General features: G+C 32.5%; 1 protein-coding gene across 4 annotated transcripts in view; it reads right to left on the bottom strand.

The window, feature by feature from the left end:
* Positions 1-25,497, bottom strand: part of LOC143244727 (uncharacterized) — a 56,520-nt gene that overhangs the window by 19,570 nt on the left and 11,453 nt on the right. For 3 of the 4 annotated variants that reach the window (XM_076489890.1, XM_076489891.1, XM_076489893.1), the window contains exons 2-6: positions 23,129-23,191; positions 16,639-16,739; positions 9,565-9,611; positions 5,989-6,117; positions 4,406-4,558 (exon numbers count right to left, since the gene is read on the bottom strand). In XM_076489890.1, coding sequence (XP_076346005.1) covers positions 4,406-4,558; positions 5,989-6,117; positions 9,565-9,611; positions 16,639-16,739; positions 23,129-23,191 — 493 coding nt within the window. The remainder of the gene's footprint in view (positions 1-4,405; positions 4,559-5,988; positions 6,118-9,564; positions 9,612-16,638; positions 16,740-23,128; positions 23,192-25,497) is intronic. The other variant, XM_076489892.1, reaches the window with a different exon arrangement.

The raw sequence follows: 25,497 nt of genomic DNA, 5'->3' as shown, positions 1-25,497 counted from the left end.
GGAGCAGAGGTTAAGTAAGTCTATTTATGTGTGCATACTTTGTTGCTCTCATGAATAACATATTAAGGTGTCACATAAATAGTATAATGATGCAAGTAGTGAGTTGATGTTTTGCATTCAGCAGATTTCTACTTCAGTCATTAACAGTAAAACCAAACATAGAAAATAAATGTGAAATGTTTAGCAGTTCAAATTCTATGGAGAAGGACTTTGAAACTTTATCACCAATAATAAAGAAAAGTTGGCACAGCTAATCCATTCTTTCAAACCTAATAACCTTTCAATTTTTATACATCAGGATTTTCCCTATGCTTATTCTTCCAGATCTTGTACAAAATGATAGACTTTCAATTATATGTGATCACTCTACAACAAATCTTTTACTGTTGAAATTCCATGTCTTTCTAGCACTAAGATGTTGAAAATTAAACAAACTGAGTTATCAGTTTAGAAGAAAATCAAGTTGATCAAATGTCATGAAAGTACAGAACTGAATCAACATAAACTAGCAAAAAAGTTCAAAATTTGAAAAACTACACGGGTTGAAATCATTTTTAAGTGAAAAGTCGAGCTAAGGTCTGCTTATGAAAAGAATGAAAACTTAACTGGGAAACAGCTCTATCTGTTGAAAGACAATGGTTTGCATAAAATTTTAGGTTACTAGATTGATTTATGCACCAATCAGCAGACCACTTATTCAAAAGATAGCACTCAAATGTGGAACACATCTTGATATCACTGAAATTCAAAGCATCAAATGTTTGGCTCAATAACTTTAAATACAAGCATCTTATCAGTGTGGCAGTTCTTTCAAGTATCAACCTGAACCTTATTAACAAATAATATCAACGTTACTACGAAAAAGGCATTTTTAACATGGACAAAACTGGACTGTTTTAACTCACAATGGTGGATTGATTGCTTACTGAATGTGGTGACTAGCAGTCCAAAAGCAAAAAAAATGTAAAGAGTGATTCACAATTGCACTGTGCAAAGTGGGAGAGTTTGAAAACCACTAGTTATTGGCCATCACAAAAATCCTTATTGTTTTTATAACATGAAGAAAACTATCCTCCCTGTAACCTGCTGGAGGAATAAAAAGACATGGATGGTGAGCAGTCTCTACGAAGAAAGGTTGAAATCTTTTGAACAAAAGATGCATTTGCCATCAAGGTACATTCTCCTGTTTGTATGAACATTTTTTATATTATAGGTACCCTACTATAGAGCATGTTTTGTCAAACTATGCTCTGCAGAGCCCTTGGGCTTCGCCACAGTTACCTGGAGCTCCACGAGGAAATTTTAGAATGTTAATATTGTTTCCAAAAACTATAAAATGGAATCAGAATACAATGTACAAATGGGAAAAAATAAAATACATCATTATTAAAACACGTTTATCATCTAATGGGCATTTTAATACCTTATTCTGCCTAAAGCCAGACGATTTTATTTACCTTAGGAGAAGTTCTCGTGGTGAGTGTGTTAATACAATCTCAATTAACTTCAACAGTGACACCACTGGTTGCTAGTAGATATAGCACCATCTCAAGATCACATGCATCATTGAAGATGCAAGATAGCCTAATAATTTTCGTACGAAACATCAGTCAACCTTGGGTAGTAATGCCAACTGTCTTTTAAAAGCCAAACCTGGATTAGGGGCTAAATTTCAAATGAAATGAAACAAAATGAAACATGATGCCATAGCGAAAACTTGTCCAATTTTGAAACATTGTGATGCAATTAGATGCAGTATCAATTGTTTCAATTTCAAAGTATATTGATATGAAGTATAATTATATTTATGACAATTATATTTGGTAATTGTGAGGTTAGGTTAGGTTCATTGTAGTTTAATTAGACAAACTTTGTACCAATGAGTTCTATGACGTCACATGCCCACATGATGTCACATTTCATTCTGTTCGAGATTTAGATGCACGTCAGATCTGGCTTAATATTTTATTATTTGTCTAAAAAATTTCTGTTAAAAAAAGTAAAAATAATAGGTTACGTTTTCCCTTTAGAAAAATATATTATTCTAATAGTCTAGCCTTTTTTCCACAAATCTTTATTTCTGACTTCGTTATGGCAACACTGATCTTAGGTCAGCATGTAATTGTATGATGATAAAACTCAAGTGCTTGAAAAAGTTCTCATTAAGAAGATATTCTGTGTCCGTGAAAATACTTTAGAAGTGCAAAGACATAAGAATAGAATTTTAGACAAATTGATAATTAGTTGTCACTCTTATAATGGACAAGTGGCTGAATATCAGTAATAAATCTGATACGAGTAAAAATCTTCTAATACAAATTTACTGGTGTTATCATTGTGTGCAAGCACTTCAATGCAGGATGATACAAGAAAGAGAGAAAGTATGATGAGAGTTTTATTGAATATGGTTTTACATGGATAGGCAATGAAGATGGACCTAGTAGGTTGTATGTTGAATGTGGAACAGTGTTGAGTAACAATAGTTTGCATCCAGCAAAGTTAAAACGGCATCTAGAAACCAAACACTTGCAATTTAAATATCCAATTTCCAAGTATTTCAAAAGAAAGTGTTTGAAATTAAATTTCAAGGAAAGCTACACTTCGTTCATTTATCCATCAGACAACAAAGGTGCTCTTATTGCTTCATACTGTGTTAGTTACCATATTGCATAAACAGGTGAAGCTCATACAATCGCAAAAGATTTGATAAAACCACATGCAAAAGATTTGGTAGAGTGCACAAATGATAAGATTTAAGCTTTCAATAAGCATTAAGAGTCTTTTGTATACAAAAACTCTGAAATTTTCAATGAGATATTTTCAATAAAAATTTTTCCATGTATATATACGGAGTAAAAGTGTTCATTCTTCCAAGTGCAAAACGATTTTCAGAGTTCGTCTGAAATTTATAAAAATTATGTTATCTCTAAAATACTCTAAATAAATATCAAATGTATTTCCAGTAAATATTTTATCTGTTATTTTCCCTATTCTAACTTCATGTTGACCAACTTTGTAACCACCAAAACAAATTGAAAATGAAAATCTTAGCTACATTTTTCTTCCTTCTAAAATAACTTCAAATGTAACAAGCCACTGTATTTGTTTATCTGAAATAGCTTTATACTATGTAACAGTATACATTTGTTTCTACTTAAATTTGATTGTTTTATTGCTATTTGAATCACATCTAAGTAATACTACTGTCATACAAGTTGTAAAAACTGCTTGAATTACAGTAATATACAGGTTACATGTGAGTTGCTTTTGAGCATACCTCATGATAATTTATTATTATTATTTACTTTACCTAATCCAATCTAAAAAGTTTATTTTTTACACTTTATTTACTTTTACAGTAATAAATAAATAAAACATATGAAAAACAAAAATTAAGAAAGCACCTGCTTTTGGTGCTGTTGACTTTTAATGAAACTTAAAGCTACTTTTTTTTATAATAAATGCACTGCTGTGCTAAATCCTTCTTTTAATCAAGTAATGCACTAAAATACAGAGAACAATACTACGAAAAATAGACGTCCTGCAACTATCACAGTTGTTCTGGCTTTCTAGCTATTAAAACAACAACAATAACAAAAAATATTAAAGATTTAGCTAAGCACACTAATGTGTTTCCTGTAGGAATAAAATTTAAACTCAAAATAAAATGGATAATTCTTTGTACAGAAAACAATGTCATATAACAGATCATTTGATACATTAAAACTTTGGGTTTTTTCACTGGCTATATATAATATGGTATTAAAGGTCAGAGCTACTGGCAATTTGCGAGAGAGAATGTGACAAGTGGATAAAAACAGAGAGGTCTGATTTTCTTGTTTATTGATTCGTAAACAAATAACAATGAAAGTTATAAAAATTATGCTTTGTCTGTTCAATGACAATATTATAATACGTAATTTATGTTTAATTTTGTATTTATTGAACAAGAGATAAATATATTAAAAAAGAGGGGATATCTAAAGTGCAAATGTCACAATTCTCATACTAGAGGATATCGAGGATTTTGCCTTATATCATCTTATAAAGGTAAGAACTTAAAACTTACACAACATTAAAATTTGTGATACTAGTTATGTGTTGATGCCAAGTTTATTTGTATACCATATACTTTAATTAATTTTTAATGTAACTCTCACTAAAACCTAATGATAAGTGCAGAAAAAGATGCACATAAAAAAAGTGTTAACAATAGCCAGAGAGAATATATCATTAATACTTATTGGAACTAATAGTTCAAAAGCAAAACTTCAAGAAAGGTAAATAATACAAATAAAAAATGTCACTTGTTTCATGAACAGATGAACAATTAACCAGTTCAATTTCAAATTCTTTTGCAACAACTTCAACAATTAAACACACAGTTAACAGTAAAAAATCTTACCCCTCTCAGATGACTCTCCTTTTAATCTCTCTTTTTTTTCTATGTTGCAGGTTTGACTCTGATGTTTCTCTGTCTTTTCACGAAGGTCCATTGGCTTACTACAGCCAATCAAAGCCCGAGCTGCTCCCATGTTGTCTAACCACACGACATTACCTGAAATATCATTGTAAAGTTTAACAGTAAGTTTAAAAATATTTAAGTAATGTTTTTTTAATAAACATATATATAATTTCCTGTGCATGTTCACAGAATACACTCATCAAGATATTAAGCTATTACAAACATTTTAAGCCATGCAATTACACAGTTTCTTAATTAAATACCTTAATACTTGTGTCTTAAGACATTTAACAGCAATAACAACGTTTTTCTAAAAGTTCAAATACCAAAAGCTAACAAAGAATTGGAAACAGATATTCATGATAAAAATCAAGTTACATTGCACTATTTCTGTCAACCTGTCTATAATACATTAGAACAATTTTGACAGATACATCACAATTTTATTAATAGATTCATATATGAAGTTTCAGATACTTAGTTACAAAATTTCTTTAATACATATGCTGCTTTTGTTTTCACTACTTGCCATAATACTGAAATGTTATATGTTTCTGCATTGCAACTAAACATGACATGCTCTTTTATACTTGATTTGTTGTCACTTTGTAGACCTTCATGATGAGTGTGTGTTTTTCTTATAGCAAAGCCACATTGGGCTATCTGCTAAGTCCACTGAGGGGAATCGAAACCATGATTTTAGCATTGTAAGTCCGTAGACTTATCACTGAACCAGCGAAGGACAACCTTCATGTTACCAATTGAAGTTTCTAGTACCTCATAGGTAGCATCACAGCCAGAGAAAGTAAATTAATAAACAATATTATATATTTGTGTGGAAATGTTATCTTTGATTTGATTAAAATTCAATGTACACATGAATAACATGCAACTTGACTGGAAACTAAACCAGTGTTTAAATTCACTTGTAAAAACATCTGTCTGTATGCACATAAACTTTATCCACCCTTACAAGAGCTCTGGGTAGCTAATATCATGAGTGTACAACAGCATAATATTTACACTAACTTGAATGGACACCTTTACAATGTTTATACTGACATCAGTAAACACCTGTATAATATTTACAGAATGGAACACCAGAATATTTTTTTATACTAATTTGTCAGAATGCTTGTATAAATTCACAGTAATTTGAGAGATCAGCTGCATAATATTAACATTAATTTAATTTTTAGTAGATATGATGTTTACATTAACTTGAATGAACATCTGCATAGTATCAACTAGATTGGACATCAGCACAGTTATTACAAAACTTGTGTAAACACACAACATTTACATCAACATGAGAAGACACATTTGCATAATGTTTACACCAACTCTAAGTAAACACCTACATTACGTTTACACTAACCCAAGTAAATACACCCAAAATGTTTATATTATTTCTAGATTAACGAGTAAAAATCTGTATTTGTATTATAAAGCTGTTAGGAATATTCAATAAATAAATCCTTCAGTAATAAAGTGAATTCCTTCTACATATAACATACACTTACAAGAATAATCATTAACCCACTCAATTGATGCAGGGCCATATTCTTTGAAGTAATTAAATACATCCTGCGTACTCATGTCATTCACACCACGAATGTGAACTGCATTCAGCCGAATGCCTTTATACTTTCCTGAAAAACAAATATTTTGAGAATTAACCTTTATAAGGTAAACTAAACCTTATAATGTTTAGAGATTTTATGCTTTATATTCTACTATACAGGTAGAGAATAATTTAATCATAAAACAAAATAACATTTCAGGAAAAATATTCTGAGGAGAAAGCATTTTTATTCTTTGGAATCTGAATTTACAAATAAAAGTTAATATAACATCTTTCTTCAAAAACTATAACTATGATAAAACTATGTATAAAAAAAGAACAAACATGTAAAACCTGGATAGATATTACAAAAGGTATCATAAATGTTTCTGTGTGGTGAAACTCCTCTTTACAAAAGATTTAATTATCTTTCTACACACTTGAATCAACTGAATTTTTGAAACAAAACTGACCTTTATACTTTCAATACAATAACTTCTAAAATGTTTTGTGTACCTTCACAAAATTTTCCAAACTTTCAGTAATTATTAAAAATTGTTTATAGTCAAAAAATTAGAATTCTTAAATGAAATACTTTCACCAAAAAATTTTCTATGAATATATGGAGTCTAAGTGTTGACTGCTTCAAGTGCAGAGTAATTTTCATGTTAAGATTATATGTACTTTTCTTTATTTGAATAATTTGATTTGCATTATCTCTAAAACCTCTGAATTAAACTTCATACATTTTTGTTTCAAAACAATTTTCTTTACTCTAACTCTATATGAGGTTGGCCAATCTGACCAACCTCATAACCAAAAAAACATTAAACATACTAAGTTATCCTTTTTTTCTTTCTAGATTTACTTCAAATTGCAACATGATCCTATATTTCCTTATTCTAATTAGCTTTAAATTCATAACAGTAAACATCTGTTTATACTTAAGTTTTATTGTTTTATTGCCCTTGGAACCATGTATAACTTAATATTCCAACCAAAAAATTTAAAAATCATTTAACAAATCTGCAGCTCACATTATCCTATCAAATTTCAGCACAGGCTACTTGCAAGTTTTTTGTAAGTGAACCTCACAAAAAATATTATTCATTTTACCTAATCTAACCTTAGTTAACATAAAAAGCTTCAAAATTCTAGTTATATTTATGATAAATAAAAGATACACAAGAAAAACAAGAAATAAAATATGTACCTTGGTCCTTTTTTTGGCTGTATACTGTTAATGAGGCATAACCCTACTTATTTATACTATTAGTACTACTACACCACATAACTTATCATTTAATTAAGTAATGCACCAAAAAACTCACAATAATCACATGCAAAAAACAGAGAATATTCCATAATTATCCAAACATGAGCAACAATGTGACATCTTTGTACTTGTTTAATTTTTTTAGATTTAATATTTTAACTTTCAATATATGTGTGTACATCTTCAAAAAAAAATAGCAGTATTTCAATTAATATTATAAGTCTTCACCATAGAAGAATCATAGTTTTTAATTAAATAAAATAAAGATTTTTCCATGAATATATTGAGTATTTGTTCTGAATAGTCCGTGTGCAAAGAAATTTCCATATTGAAAATAAAAATTCTTTTCTTTATCTCAAACTTCCATTGTATAATCCTCAAGCCTCCTCAATACATTTCAAATGTTTTTTTTTCAGTAAAACTTCATAGTTTACTTATTTTCTCTACCCTAACATAAAATGGGATTGATCAATTTGACTAACCTTGTAACCATCTGTAAAAATTGAAGTAATTCTAAATTACCCTTTTTTACTTTCTAGAATGACTTCATATTGTAAAATGAAACCACATTATTTCATCCTAAGTAGCTCTAAATTTGTAATAGTATACATCTATTTAAAATTATAAAATATTTGTATTGTCCTTTGAACCATGACTAACTACTGTTTGTGCCATCATAAGCTGTAAATCATTCAGGACATTTGCAGCTCACATCATTACATCAAATTACGTTGCCCATAAACCATTACAACTAGTACAAGCAGTTCACATGCATGCCTCATGAAATATTTTTATCATTATTATTTATTTTACTTGATCTAATCTTAACTAACCCAAAAATATCCTTACTTTTACATTTTAATTGCTTTTATAATTATACATAAAGAATAAAGAAGAAATGAAGTACTTATCCAATCTTCTTTTTTCTCGCACTTTGTTGTCAGAGAGTTGCACCTAATTTTTTATATTACACAAACAATATAGATGAATAAGATGCAGAAAATAGACAAATTCCCTTATCTTTCTAATTTTGTGACAAGAGTCGTTACAAATTCATTTAAGCCAGTCATTAACTTCCTCTTGGGAAATACATTGGTACTCTGAGTGAAACTGACATTTAACCATTAAGAACTTTATACAATATCTTATTTGACAGATAAAAACCTTGAGTTTCTATTGATTACAGGTAACATGTAATTAAATGTAAGAGTGCACTACTGACAAATTATGAAAGAAAGGATGTGGCAGGAGGAGTCTGATTTTCTGTTTAATAATTCTATAACCAAACAAAGTTCAAGACTATAATAAATATGGTTTACCTGGACAATGACAACATTAGAGAGTAATTTCCATTTAATTTTGCACTTTTTTTTAGGGTGGTGGATAAAATAAGGATGATGACATGCTAAGAGAAAATGTCACACTAGGAGAAATTCAGGATTTTTTAAAATATTGCCTTGTAGAATTAAGAAATTAAAATTTGTATGCTATTAAAATATGGATTATTAGATCAGATTTTATGCTACACTAACAACTGGTATAACATAAACAAAAACTTTTGAATGATGTGCAGCAAAGGAAACCTGGGGCGATATGGTTAAACATTTAGCTAAGCTCATTGATGTGTTTCCCATGGATATAGTTTAAACTAGAAGCAAAATAACAATTCTTTGCACAGAAAAAAAATCTAAAAAGTCATTTGACATATTAAAATTTTGACTTTCAAATGGTTATAAGTAACGTAGCCTTAAACATCAGAGGAAACTATTAGTAATTTCTGAAAGAGAAAGTGTTACAGATGGATGTGATTTTCCATTTGAGAGCTCTGTAACTAAATAGGACTGAAAACTAAAATTTGTGTTTTCCATAAGTAATGTCAACGTTATAGGTAGTAATTTATGTTAAATTTCATACTTCTTGGAGAAATGGTAAATCAATTAATGGGTAGATGCCTAGAGAAAATATCATAATTCTCATACTAGAAGAAATTCAGAACATTTTTTAAGGTTGCCATATAAAATTATAACTTAAAAACTAATATACTAAGAAAATGTGGATTATTAGCCATGTTTTTATGTCAAATGTATTTGTACATCACGATAACAAAGTAGGTTCATTAAATGTTAACGTAACTCACTGAAACCTCATGGCATGCACAGAAAAAGATACCTGTAGTGATAGAGTTAAGAAACCAATAACAGTACAGTACATATATGTATGTATTATTCATAAATTTTTCATTTAAAAAAAAATACTGACCTGGTTGATCTTTATTAAAGTCACTTGCATCACACTCAATGTCTAGACTATGGAGGATGAAAAAATCAGAAATTACATTTTTAAAGCTTTTGAAAAATGTACAACATTTGAGATACAATAACCATTATACACCTTACAAGAGCTAAAGTGTTTTTTTTAATATTCACATGAAGTGTAATTGTACTTTAAAATGTCTGATAAATATTTCATGTTTGACAGTACAGCAATTTAAATTTTAAGTTAAGAAATAAGAGCACCAGTTCAAATATAATCCATTACTTAAATGAAAAAACTAATAAGAGAAAATGATTTGTAGCTGGGACTTCTGGCTAACTAGGCCAGTATTCTATCACTGATCTACTCAAAAGAAGAAGTTGTCTATATTACATTTTATTTGTAAAGTTTCCTGCTATGAGTACAATTACCATACTATGTTATAACAGGTACAAAGGATATAATTTTCCTATACTGAAAATGTATTTGTAATAGGTACTTTCCTACACTCTCAAGATTAGCTTTTTCTTATTATGCTTCCCTCTATATGCAATTTTTTTATAATTTATGCCACAAGCATACACACTCCCCTACTGAAATAAAAAATTCTAACACATCTCTCATGCAATTCATCCTGCATCACTTCTCCACCAATAAGAGGAAATCACCATCATGTGGCACATACAACTCCCTTTATGCTACCTACTGAATCATCACTTTGAAGTTTGGCAAAATATGGAAGCATTGGAAAATTACGAGCAGGAGGGTTGCAAGTATGAAAAGAAGGAAGTACCTCTCGGAAATACATTTCCATACAAAACAATTATAATTATAACTTCCAATACAGTACTTTCCTCTGCTCACAACATTAACTAGGATCCCACACTGAAAAGGAGAAGGGACTAGTGTGAGGGAAGGACAAATGTACTCCCCCCTGAAGATACCCAAAGGATACCTCTGTAAATGAGAAAAACAGATCATATAATCTAAGGAGGTGAGCTGTACCACTTCTGAACATGATATTTCTTCGTCATGAAAAAAATGAACATATACAGTGGAAAAGGAAGGGAACACATGCAAATGAGAGGATAAGGCATGAAAGTGATCACAATCAGATAAATAACTCAATCCCACAGAAGAAAAGTGGGTAAAGAAGGATGCTTCCCATGGTGAATAATGGCTAGGGTGAGGTGGATCTTAATTGGTAAGTCAACTACATCAAAAACCTCCTTGTTGAGTACCAATATCCTTGCAAGGGTAGGATGAGGATCATACAATCTTCACCTCAAGCCATAAAATTGGCAATATGAGGAAACAACCAACTCCAAGACATAGCAAAGGAGTGAGAATAAGCTAGGGACCTGGAAATATGTCATCTGGTATCTCAGGAAAGTCCATCACATGCAATCAACCCTCACAATCATGAAGATGGTCTGAAACATCTAAAGGCCAATAGGAAATGAACCGTCCCAAGAGGAAATGAATGTATGCTCAAGATAGGGATGAAAACAATACACATACACCCTCTGTGATGCACAACACAAGGGAAGAAGATGCACACCCCCAAACCTGTGTGAGGACTTATGTTGATTAGTTCACTCGATATTCAAAACCAGCCTGCTGGGTACCAACATCCACACAAGGGTAGGATGAGGGCACCCAACTGTAGGGAAAAGCTACATTTAATCCTAAATGGTTACAGCCATTCTATTTTAAACTATCCAGGAGGATGCATCCACGGTCAACCACCCCAGCAGTTTGTAAAATGGTAAGTGGAAAGGATTCCCACACTCCACTAAAAGAAGAGGATGATGAAAATGATTAAGAGAGTCTGTAAGATGTATTTTTTGTGTTTTCCTTACAGCAAAGCCAAATCAGGCAACCTGCTGTGTCTACCAAGGGGAACTGAACATTTAATTTTAGCATTGTAAATCTGATAACTTACCACAGTCCCACTGTTGGACGAGTCTGGAGAGACAGATACACCCAAGACAGTGCAATGGGTGATCACAAAACCCTATTTTGAAAAGGAAACCACACCAATTTAATGAATCAAGGCATGGCAGGGGTGGGCAGCTATTTCTTTGTTTTACCCATACAGCCCACAGGTGGTACAGTCTAGAATGGCATATTTATAAAGTAAATTATCATGAGACCATTTACCTACAAGAGATCTTGTGAAACACCTCATCTTAAAGGCAAATACGTTGAGCCATGGATAGTGTGTATGCACCAACATGGAGTGCAGTGTAGATTTGTGAAGAAGAGAGAATACCTGACCAGACATCACTTGCCACAAAGCAAGGTCTAAGCAAAATGGAAGCAAGGTCCCCTGTAAGAAATAAAGCATTAAGATGTACTTTGTGTCATAGTTGTGCCAAAGTCTGAAATATAGCTACAAGTAGTAGTATGCAATTCCCTCAATGCAGAAACTGCAACATAATAGAGATAATGAAAGTTCACACGCCCAACTGCAGAATTTCTTCTGAAAGCCAACCAAGAAAAGAAACCAGAGAAAAGGTGAGTTGGTGGATTTGATGGGAAGTAACATGGAATAAGGTATGTTGTGAAGAGGACAAAGAGGAATAAGTTAAATGGATTAAACAATGAACACAACTAGTAAGGACAAAAGAAAGATGCCAAGAGGCAGAGGGTTGCCAGAGAATGAATAGACAGGAATGGGAACCCCTAAAGGAAGCCATGTGAGAAATATAGCAAAAAAGGACAAGAACAGGGCATAGAAGCCAAGCTGTATCAGGATGTGGGTAGAGATGACAAACAGAAGGAAAAAAATGGCTGAAAAGGAGGAGTTACTTTCACTAGCTGCTAAGGCCTTGGGAAGGAAGGAACAATAATAGAGAATATATATTGGATGGTACAGTATGCAAATTATGTCAAAATTAAATGTATCTAGCTAATACCACCTACATGCTAAAAGGAGAAGAAAATATCCCATAAGTGATAGGTGGAACAGAGAACATGAGGTAATGGGCTCAAACAGAGATAAATTAATAGAATGGAGTTCAATAATAACGTCTCAGTCTAGAAGTACCAGATGTCAAGGCAGCCAATGCATTAAAAAAGAACAGATCAAAAGGGTAAAGAAAGACCTGTGGTAATAAGGAAAATGGAATGTATGGGACAGGGCTTCTTGATACCTAGATACTGAGGAGACCAAAGACCCCTTTTCAAAAAACTATTAAAGAAACTTGGGAGACAACAATTGGATGAGAAGCTATAATCTCCTGATCCAGGATCCACGTACCAAAAAACATTCCATTTCCACATATACACAGCCATAGATGAAGGGCAATGAGCTAAATGAAATGCTACCTAATTGGAAGAACTGGATATCCTCACCAATAACCAGACAAAAGCTAGGTTTGAAGATGGAGAATGTGAAAAGTGGGATGGAGTACTGACAAAAGTAGTAGATGAAGGAGACTTGGGATTACGGGAATAGGGATGGAAAGGAACAACTGTAAGTGAAGTGACAGAACCATGATTGAGTGGGCCAGTATGAAGCAATCAGAAGGACTTGGCATGGAGTAATGTAGAAAGAGGGAGACTACATGTTGAAGTAATCAGATAGAAGAATAAACATAAAGGAACTTGTTTATCCAATCCTGCCTGAATGAATCCATACCCAAAACCCAATTACAGGAAACAGAGGACCAGAACTAAGGTATATGTTCATTAAGGAAGATAGCAAATGCATTTATATGAGGGGTAGCCCACCAACTGCAAAGCCACTGAAAAACAAGGATATAAAATAATCATTTTGCTGGGTAAATCTGAACTAGTTGGGACAGAAAATCTTCCACAATGTTGAAAGCACCCAGTATATAACATGCCATCAAACAAATATGATGATCTTGGGCCCAAAATATGAGATCTATGTTACGAAAACACAATGACCTTGATCAGGTGCCACCTTGGTGATTGATTTGAATCATTACAGTTGAATTGTCAAAGTGGATCATAAGCATTGTTCACTGGAGATATGAAGAAAATTATTCAAGGCCTGACAAACAGTAATGAGTTTGAGGACACTGTGAGGAAGAGAACATCCTCCACAGATCAATGACAAGAACCCACTCTGTAAGTGATCCATGCACCACAGACCTATGAAGAAAGAAGTAAGGTTCCTGCCAAAGTATAAGCCTTGTCAGAGAACCATTTGAGATTGTCCTTAATGAAAGAAGGAAGGATGATGGTAGAATCCAAAGAATCATGAGAAAAATTCCATTGGTCATTAAATGACCCACTGAATGAACTGCATATGAGCTTGGCCAAAGGGTATAAAAGACCACATCACTAAAAGTAATAGAACTTCATGAGTATAAAGTGAAAGAGCATATAGGGCATTCCAAATGGCCTGTTCCATAGAACAAAGCTGTAGAGAAAAAGGTTGGGCCTGACTAAAGTAGTTTTGAAGAAAACACCCAAATGAACAAGATATTTGGTAAAATGAAGGAACGATTTCTACAAGTTGAGCAACCAGACCACCTGAGAAGCTTCAAGAAGGAGATGATGAGAACGACAGGTCGACTTCCAAATACAATGAGCAAGAAGAAGCCAGTTGTCCATGCAGAAGTGAAAGCACAACCATAGGGCATAAAGATGTAGAGCAAATGTTTGCACCACCTGACAAAAAATGTACAGCTCCAAAGCCAGCCAGATTAGAGTAGGAAACTGGTATACTTCTCCACAATGAACAAACCAAAGATAAGGACAAGAACAATCTGAAATGGGAAGATGCAGGTAAGCATCGAAGATGTCCATCGTTGTCATCAAAAGACCCAGAGTAGAAGCCCACAGCGAGTAAGGTAACATTCCATGGTGAAACATGAAGTGTGAAGGCACTGCTTGAGATAGGGCAGGTCAATGACTACTCTCCAGTCCCTATTGTTCTTGGGAGCTACAGAGGGCAAGAGCAAATCCACAAACTACATGACAGACAGGGTGAGGAGGCCCTGCACAACCTAGGAAAGACACTGGTGCAAAAAGGATCCAGACAAGAAGGAAAGGAAACATGCATGCTGAATAAGGGAGAAGGAGTAACAAAACGAATGACAAAACCTTCTGAAATATCCTATGAATCTAAATGTCAAAGATGAAAGGGTGTAATCACTGAACAGAGGCTGCATATGAGCTCCCACTATACATAAAACTACTGGGTAGTCACCAGAACCATTATTGGCACACCATGTGATGTTAGGAAGATGATGAACAATATCACTATGAGATGAGGGAAGAGGCAAGAACTGGGAAGGGGAAGGTCAGGAGACAGAAACTGGTGCCACACTAAGCTCTGACTAAGACAAATAGACCACCAGATTAGAAATGGTGGGTTGCTGTTAGACTGATGCTACCCTTGACCACAAAGACTCCAGGATAATGTAAAACACAAAATATCTCAAGAAAGAAGCCATCTAAAGGTCCTGAAATTAGGTGCCAGTAGATGGGTTTACAACAATATGGCAGCATGACCCAAAAGGTCCCAACAACAAAGAAGCTATAACTTCAGTACCAGAACCAAAAAGCCAGATGGGCCAATGTAGAAATGAGAAGGGAGATGTCCAGAACCCCCAGGGCTCCTGTAAAAAGCCTCAAACAGGAGATATATCTAGGAAAGGTACCATATTCCCCTAAATAGACAAAACAAACCCCAGATATTGACAGTCCACCCTATGATAAAAGAAGATAGACTGATCTGAAGCTCAAGGGGATTGAGTTATACAAACACTGTCACCCAGAAAGGATGCAAAACATTTAGCATAATCCTGAATATCAGGAAACAAAGGAAAATTACACAAATTAGAAGGCAGAATCATATCACAGACAAGAACTTGGATTATCAGAAAGAAGAATAATAGACATAAAATGCATAATCTAGAAATAAAATCCAAGAAAGTCGACAAGAGCTAAACAGAATTCTCAGATAGGGGTGTGGTAAGGCATAATGAATTCCAGGGGTGGTGGCAGACAAACAATTTGGCCAGGATTCAAAGGCACAGAGGAAGATGAGTAACAGGAGGAGGCAAAGGTTGTCCATACAATGCTCAATCTCCTAGCAAATAAGTGCCAATAAATCCTCTGACAGATCATTCATACCTGTAGCCTGAATTACAGCATCAGACATGCAAGATGTACCTGAAATTGTAACAATAACTTCATATTTCATACTTAATCTCAAATAAACAAGCAAAATATAGGTAAATAAAAGCTTAAATTAAAATGGAAAATTCTTACCATAAAGTTAAATTAAGTACTGAAAAACTGAAAAAAAACAAACATTTGAGCACAAACACTGCCAAATGAAAAGTGATGGTTTGGTATAGAGGGAATCAGAAGTGTCAAGTGACAGTAATGCTCTTCTATCGATGGAGATGATGTATGATGATTTACATAAGAGATATGTTAAAATCTTTGTTCCAGTAGGGGAGTATGAATGTGGCATGTGTTATAAAAAAATATGCACATATTGGGCAGCAAAAAGTGGGAAAACATAATATTGTGAGCAGAAGAAATTACTGCACTGAAAACTTGCATTTATTTATTAAATATCATTATGAATCAATGAAATAGTAAGATTATTATATCATAACAATTAATATTAAATATTTAAGTAAAAAAATACTCCAGAAAAAGAACCTAAGAATCTTACTAACAATGTTACTGCTTTACCACTGAGTTCCCCATGAGTAAAATCTTTTCCTCATCAATGTTCATTTGGCTTGTATCTTTGGTAGCTCAGTAGCATTGGCATTCGTATTAAAACATATTGAATTCAAGTCTTGGTCCCAGAGTTACTTTTCACTTCTAGGCTTTCTTACTTAAACATTTAATATCAGTTTTTATGCTATAGAATTATCATTATTTGATTATTTTTGGTTTCCAAAAAAAAACAATATTGTTTCAAAATACCTATTTTTATGACTAACCTCAGTGGAATTTAAAATACTCAATAAATCAGCATTACTTCATTTCTTGTATATTTTTATCACAATTTACCTATTCAATCTAATGTATCTGACTAACATAGTTAATTATTTTGTTTTCAAATGTTAATCTTACCTTTTGTACAAACTAGTAATTTCTTCTGGAGTAGTTTGGCATTGTGGTTCAATTTCAAAACCAAAACGCTGGGCTCGCTTCTCTAGCTTAGCATGCACTTCCTGTTACAAGAAAATACCTAAATGAACTTTGATATACTTCTTTATAGTGAAATACAAGTATAAGTGTACACTCTTACTTTTTAAGTATGGTCATTAATTTTTTGAGGTACAAACAAAGTCCAACTGAAGCTAAATTAGTTTTAATCATTAAATCATATGGTGCTACATGTAATAAATAACTAATTAATGTTCTGCATTGACATTAAAGTTAACATTTTCATTTAATGAAAATGTATTTCCAATAAATACTTACCTCTCTGGACACAGTAGCTATTTCTTATGCATCTCTGTCTCTGAAATTTTGCATAGACCAATGGTTTTGAGTCATCTCCCATTATGTGACAATAGCTTCCACCTACAGGATGGTGAAATATCATCCACACACAGTAGATTCCCATATGCACTTTTTCTCAAAATTAAACAAGGAAGGAATAATATTCATCAATAGTTAGAAGGTGTACAGATAAGTAAGTATCTAGTGGAAATGCATTTTCAGGTCAAAGTTAACTTCTGAAACAATATACTTACCCCTCTACACACAGTGATGCGGTTAAGGGCCAGTGCAAGTGCAAAAACCTAGATGAGCTCCCTTTGAAGAAGATGACTGAAGGAGAAAAAAAAACCATGCTGATTTACTAGGAGGGCAACACTTGGGGAAGACTGCATCCATCTTATGCAGAGTATACTCTTGACCCAGTTGAGAGTGTGAATGGAGAATAGCAAAATGACCCAATATGAGGCAGGGAAGAGTAGAAAGAGACTTGTGAAGAAAACACCTTGCCCCAAATGGCTGGCCAAACCACTAGGAAATTGCCATAATATCTAATGGGGTGATCTGCATTATACTAATGTGGACACCTCTTCCCTAATCTCTACTGGATTGTGCTACCTACTCTGACTCTTCTTGAAAGGATCATATAACTGGTGAGAAACTCTCTAACCAATCAGCCAGTGGCTAAAAACTGGGAGTAACAAGGATCTCCCATTTTACACTCAAAGTACTGGCTGGGAGGGGAGGGAATTTTGTTACAGAGAAACTGAAGAGGTGTTTGGACTCAATCAAATGCAAGTATTGCAAAGACTTTTTTTTTTTTTTTTTTGCCAACATGCAAAAGCTATGAAAGTGGATAGACACTCTCATCATGTTGGCTTTTTCCATGATAGTATATGGAAGGTACAGTCTGAAATGGGTAATGAAAAAAAAATTAAATATATACATATATAATCTAATCTCAACAATTAGCACTTTAAAGAGATGGGTATAACTCTCTTGTAACAAAGTCAAAAGTCAGTTAAAACAACTGACCTTGTAACCACTATTGTATTCATTATATTTTCCATATTATAGTTTTTAATACACTTCGTGTATCTTCATGAAATTTGTCAGACTTTTATTAAATAAGTCTTTTATACACAAAAAAATCAGTTTTTTAAGTTACCTTACATTAAATACCAAGTCATGTACAAAACACACCTGCCAGGTTTCTGTACGTTTGAATATTCTGTAAAATTGCTCATGTTATACTTTCAAATTACATTGGCCATAAACTACTTGAGAGTGTACCTTGTAAAAAGAACATTATTATATTATTACTTATTCCACTAATTTAACCTTAACTAACATAAAAGGTTTGCTATTTCCACATTTCAGTTACTTTTATAATAATAAGTAAAGACTACACATGAAATGTGTACTTACCTGTTTTTTTTTGTTTTGCTGTCAACTGTCAAGGACACATAACTCTACTTTTTTATACTACTGGAAATACTGCACTATAATTTTTTATTTAATTGCATAATGCTTCAACAAAACAAAATTATAACATATAAAAGCAAAGCAGATAATGTCTTGTAACTATCATAATTTTTCTTACTTTCTAACTATGCAACAAGAGCCTTTAAAACTTCATCTAAACTAACTGATGTAATTTCCATGAGAATCAAGCCTGAACTGAAAGTAAAAGTGACATTTCTCTTTACAGAAAACAATCTACTATAACATAATTTGATATATGAAAACCTTGGCTTTCTGTTGGTTATAGATATTATGGCATTGAATGCCAGAGAAAACTATTAGCAATTTCTGAAAGAGAAGATGTGACCACTGGGTGCAACACTAGACCCATGGTATAAAAAGAAGAGGAGGGCAATCAGAATATGTAGAAAGATATTTAAAATGCTTCCTTAGTTGTCCATAGTCCAGGAGAAAAAGACCAATGAAAAGGAAGAGACCTTTCCATTGTGAACTGAGGAACCACCACCAGATAGTGGTTGAGATAGAGAAAAGATCAATAATATGATATCAGTTCCTAGTATTTTGGAGGTAAACAAAGCAATAAGAATAAATCTCTGGAGAGGGGCAAAGGATTCTTTTGGTGGTTCTCATATCCAAAAGATCTAATACTATGCCCTCAAGATGCAAAATACATTGATCATAAGGTGGAAAAGAAAAGGAAAAAAAAAGACTAAATGTGAAGAGAAATATCATGTAAAAACCTGAATGGCACACCAATTGGATACAAAAAAGGTTTAATACTACAAATAGTGCTAGAGTATTTAAATTCCCTACTGCATACATCACAAAATGTTATTTAGTTACATTCAAAATTTAATTACTTCAATTTATTATCACTATAGTTTAATGGAATTAGCATTATTAGAATTTGATAATTTGATATCTAGAACTATCAAACATGTTGTAATTCACAGTTTTATAATATCCAAATTATTATTCCTTTATTTTGAAATAAACCTTTGAAACAATTAATCCTTAATATTGTTGTCATGTGATATGCATGTAATTCATTCCTTACATTTCTTTTCAGTTTACTCTCATTACCAAAATGATAGTCTAGATGAGCTTTTCCACATACAAGTTCAAATTCTAAACACAAGTTTCATTCTTCAAGAAGTTTATTTCTTTCTCCTCAATGTCAGATGCCATGTTACATTCCAATATAATCTATTGTCATACAACAGATTTTCTACACTCAAATGGCATGCTTATAACCAATAGAAGGAGCATATTTGTCAGTTTAATTTCTGATGCTCATCAGAAAGTAGAAGTGATAAATTATTTTTCAAACAGAAAGCAAAACTGCCACTAAGTCAATTGTTGAGATCAGTGTTTCTAGCTTTCAGGTATTTTTTCTCACCTTACATATACTAATTTGATAGACAATCAAATTGCATTTAGGTTTTGCTTTTATATTTTAGTTAATTATGTATTATTTCAGTTTTAAAATTCATATTTGGAAGGTTTAATGATATTTTAATTTTTTCTAATAGTTGCCTTGTTCTTTAAGGATTAGAAACACTGGTGAGAACAAACCTTTTGCCACAGACTAAAGTGTCTCTCCCAATCCTCAATTACACTTGACATTTTAACATAAAAAAGATAAAGAATTGAAAAGAACAATAAAATATTATAAGCTACAAGTGAAAAGCTAAAAATGTTACATTACACATATAACCAAAAAGTTAAAAAAATTCAAGAATACTCAACAATGAGATAAAAGGCAAGAACATATTTCCATTTCTTAATTTTAACCATTTTCATTGCACTGCACTTTGATGATACTAGCTAGACTCATTTCTATAGTAGACAAAATGGAAAATAAAATAAGAAGGTTTATCTCATAAAATTGTTCATATTAATTTAGGAGGTTCTACAGATTATGTAAATAAAATGTTAAACTTTAAGATACTAAAAATGAAACTCATCTTGCAGGTGAACTATTCAGAATCCAAGGACATATTATTACATTATGTAACAAAATTTTTATTAGAAATAGTAGTTTCATTTTTCGAATGAAATATAATGATAGTGACATCAGGTCTTACAAGTCACTTATGCCTCTAAAGAGTCTGAGTTAACTGAGTGCAAAGGGGAAGACGAATTGCTAATGGCACATGTGACAGAAAACCTAACAAAATAAGGAGAGAAAGAAGCAGTAGTGAAACAAGAAATGGGGGGAAAAAAGAGAAGGGGGGTTCACAGAGTCAGGGAATGGGAATGGACATATGAGGTTGTGAAAGACAAGAATACAAGGAGGAAAGGGAGATTAGTATTTGGGAACCTTGGCTTAAGTCACAAGGCATTAAGTACATTGCAAAAGGGAACCAGTGAGAAGTCATGGAAGTAAGAATAGGGAAGACAAAAGGTAAAGAAACAAGCATCACATCCCAGAAAGTCCAGACAACAGAACAATCAAGTAAGCAGGGACAAGGCAGATACAAATATCTGAAAAGAACAAACCAAATATACCCAGAAAAAGTGCCTGGATTTTGGCATAGGAATTCAGTTAGAGATGAAAGAGAGGATAGGTAATGAAGGAGATTGGTAAGAAAAATGAAAATAAAAGTACTAGTATGTGTTGCTCAAGACATGGGGTCAGTCCTCCCAAGTAGGTAGAAAAAAATTCAGGGATTGGGGATCTAAGAACAGAAAAGGGAATGGCCATAAGATACGATGAAGGAATCCTGGAATTGAGGAAAACTACGTGCTTGATACTAGGAATGAAGTTGACCTTATGATATGTCAACATGGATAAATATGCCTGAAGGAATAGGAAATATTAAGTAGTACTCAGTACAAGAATTGTGAAGTAAGGAACAGGAAGAAACAAAAGACACGAGAGAAATGGAAATAAGGAACAAACCTGAGTAATCAAAACCATAAAGAAATTTGGAGTTAAGGCAAGAAAAGCATCAAAGAACTAATGACATGATGAATTATCACAATTAACAATCCTCCAGCAGCCACAGACAAAGTAGGGATAATATTAGCAATATTGTCAGAACCTCGGGAGTAGGTAGTAATCATCATCACTTGAGAATTCATGGTCATTGTAGCAGTTCTTTAGATTAAGATTTGATTTTCTTTAGATATTTGATGGTGACACAGCTTTAAAACAAATCAAAGGAAACCAAAGAAAGTTATTACTGTGAAACAGCAGTGCAAATTTCACAAAATTAAGTTGAAACTTAAACACATTTAAAGACAGTGCTGAGAATAAAAATGAAGTTAATTTTGAGTGCATGGAGGATGTGTCACCTTCCTGTTGGTGGAGGGCTACCGTTGCAAGATTATTACATTGGACTACAAACACATTTCACATTATAATATGTCTTAGGTGGGAGAGAGCTTAAGGTTAGTGGTATGTTCAAAATTTTAAAGGCAGACATGCAAGGAATAGCTACTGAGGGCTGAGGTAAATATACTGTTTGAGAATGTAGTGTTTTAGTTAGTATACAGTATTAAGCATTAATGTTTATGTTTTATTATCAAATAATGTTGAAGTGCTTGTTAACTTTTTATTCTTTTAAACTTATACTTCCTTATATTATTCTATGGTAATTCAACAAGCCATTTGAAACCATTGCACCATTTAAAATGATATTATTTAGACCTATTGTGTTTACTGAATGATTTTTGTTTATTTACTTGCTATTAACTTAAACAACTGGCTAGCTATGCTGTTTCCACCACTGGTATCAAAACCCAGTTCTCAGCATTATAAGCCTAAAAATTTACCACTGAGCCACTTGAGCAGTTACAGAATGAATTTGAAGAAATTATATCATTATCAACATCAGAAACTCATCCATCTCTGCAGCTATTGTATGTTTCAAATGTTTCAGGAGTTTAGGAACAGACTGTGAACCATCATTAATCTTTTTAAAATAACTGTTAATGGGTTTAATACCCACACACTGCTTTTTTTTTTATTACCTACCACTCATTATCAAGGGAAATCAGGTCATTAACAAGTGCTTGTTGAATTTATCACAAATTGTTAAAACAACTTCTGAAACCATCAAAATCACTCAGCTTTTATTCAAGATAATATAACTTTTTTTCTGACAGACAAGCATTACATAATTATCTAGATGCCTGTTGATTATAAATAGAACAGATTGTCTGAAATCAAAACACTACACAAATGTATTAAGATATTAGTACAGGTAGTGTTTTTCACAAGAATTGTTAATCTTAAATAAGCAGATTGTTATTGTGAATCTGTATGTTAATAAATATATCAGCTGCAAGATTACAAGAAAATGAAACTGAGTTCAAAGTGCCAATGGAAACTAAAGTAAAATGTGTTTCTGTACTCTTAAAAAGAAGCAAAAAGTAACAAATATCATTAGTCCTAACATCTTAAACAACATCCCATCAGTTATGTAACAGAAATTATGATTTTCAGTAACACATTCTAACACAGATGTTTTGTCAATCCTTATAAAACCAAGTGATTAATGTAATCTTACATTTTATGCAAAACTTTTGATTTTATGAATAAAATGAAGACAGAAAATTCCTGATTAATGTTAGAAATAAGACATTTATGACAATTACAAAACATAGTTTTCTTGATAGCAGTTACCTTAGATGAAAGATCAAGTCCTGTGTAAAATGCACCTGCTGGGTTTTCATACTTTTGAATATTCTGTAAAAATGACAAAGTTTCAAAAAGAATGGTTCATAGTGTAGAAAAAACAACAAAAATTGCTTAAATTAAGTTTCATTCACTTAGATGATGAACAACCATTTTTAACTCATTAGAAATACTAGATAACTGCACTCATCCCAGATATAAAAGAGCTAGTCCTACAACACAGTAGTTTGGAACTGGTACTGAAATAGGAAAGTCACTGTGCAATTTTGTAATCATATTTTATTCAGTCTATTTTTAAGCTAGCAACTGATAGTGGTGTTTAGAAATAAAAAAGAAGGATCCAGGCCTGTATTGATGCCAACTGGGGTCACTTTCAACATTGTTTATAATTGTCATTCATATTTACCTCCTGTATTCTATATTGAAACATGTCTGTTAACAAATATATAAGTGCACAGTGACTTTCCAAACACCATGTATAATTTGAAGATTGAAAATCTCAACTGCAACATGATTACTAGGTTTACAACAGTGATTTAAAACTGTGGCTGCAACTAAACTAAACAAAAATTTTAATCTTACAATTTAATTCCACACATATAGGGAAAATTATGTTTCTAACAATGTTTCATTCAATCTATAGCTAGAGTAATTACATTAAGAGTGATCATACATAGTTACATAAGTAATACAATTTTTGTGTGTCCATTAAAAATCAATAAGAAATGCTGCTTGTCTTTACTAATTATTTTACACCTTATAATAATTCACTTACAATTTATATACATTTTATATACATCATATATTTAAACATGTATGAAACTTGTACTTAAAGCTTTGTTGAACAAATGAAACTAAAATCTTCACAGTTCTGGTTAAAATTTTGAACTGGGTCAGTTTGTTTTTTTCTGAAGAGCTGTTTTAAGTTCTTTGTTAAAATATGCTTAATTGCTCATACTGTTATCCTTTTAAGAGGTTTTTTTTTGATTAGCTGTATTTTTCTGTTATTAGTTTGTTTATTCATCCCTAAATAGGATCTGTATTGATGGGCCATGACTGTGCATGTTTGGCATATACTGAGGTACTTCAACACATTAGAAGCTCAATTAACAGTCATTGCACCATTCAGGGCAGACATTTTTGGTCTCTTTTTTTTTTACTACTATTTATAACCAAAATAAATCTTGTAATAACAGACAGATCAATATTCTGGATTAAAGGAAGATTCTTTAGTCTTGTTCTCTATAGAGGTACTTGATAAATCAAGCAGTAATCTCTGTACACTTGTACAGTATACTGCTAAATTTCAAACACCTCACAAGGATGACCATTACTTAAACATTTGCAATGTTTATTGGATCATTATTTAAATGCTTGCAATGTTTATTGGATCAGCTGCAAACTATTTACTGTAATAAAGGTTTTTACAGGTTCAAAGGGCAATCTCATTACTTTGAAGATTTCTTATTGTAAACATTGTAGGATACAGAAGCTGAAAAATTCTACAGTGCATTCTCAAAGCAGGGGTCAAGTTGGCTTATTTCTGTGTGTATGCTTTGTTGATCTCAAGAGTGTCACGTAAACGGTCTAATGACACAAGATGTGATTTGTTGCTTTATATTAAGCAGATTTCTACTTCAGTTACAGATAGTAAAATAAATACAGAATTTTTAGTAGTTCAAACTCTGAGAAGTACATTGAAACTTCGTGACCAATAATAGAGAAAAAGGGACACAGCTAATCCACTCCCTGAGACCTCTGGTCAATTTTGAATCCAGTTTAACATGGATCATGTTTTACATTATGGGCTCCTTGCTATAGAGGGCATTCTGATGCAGTCAGAAGGATGTCCTTAATTTTGAGATTCTACAATATTTGGAAAACACTTTCATCAGTTGCCTACCCTCACTGTTAATAAAACTTTTGGCTGTAATCACATATTTAGTCATGTTTCAGAGAATGTTTGAAATTTTTTAAAACCAAAATATGCATGTGTAAGTATTACAAATTAACTATCACAATAAAAACATAAACGTTGAACATAAATATTCATACAAAAACTGCATTTAGTCATTTCTCAGATAGAATCAAATAGAGGGATTTGCATGCACCAGAAGAATGTGTTGCACTCCTATTGATGGAAGCTTGTTGGAAGATTTATATGGAGAGATGCAGTGAACTACACTAATTATGGCTTAGGTAGGAGTTTCAAGGCTTGTGGCATGCAAAATACTTCTGTATATAGAGGTCAACTCTGAATATAAATAGCTATGAGCAGAGGTGAGGTACAATACTGGAAACTAATGTCATAAAATGATTATACAAATAGCATCTAGATTACTAGGTCTGTTACATCC

The sequence above is a fragment of the Tachypleus tridentatus genome, chromosome 2 (assembly GCF_004210375.1).
Source record: "Tachypleus tridentatus isolate NWPU-2018 chromosome 2, ASM421037v1, whole genome shotgun sequence".
NCBI lineage: Eukaryota > Metazoa > Arthropoda > Merostomata > Xiphosura > Limulidae > Tachypleus > Tachypleus tridentatus.
Note: the sequence above shows the minus strand (reverse complement) of the source record. Positions and strands in the feature narration are given on the sequence as shown.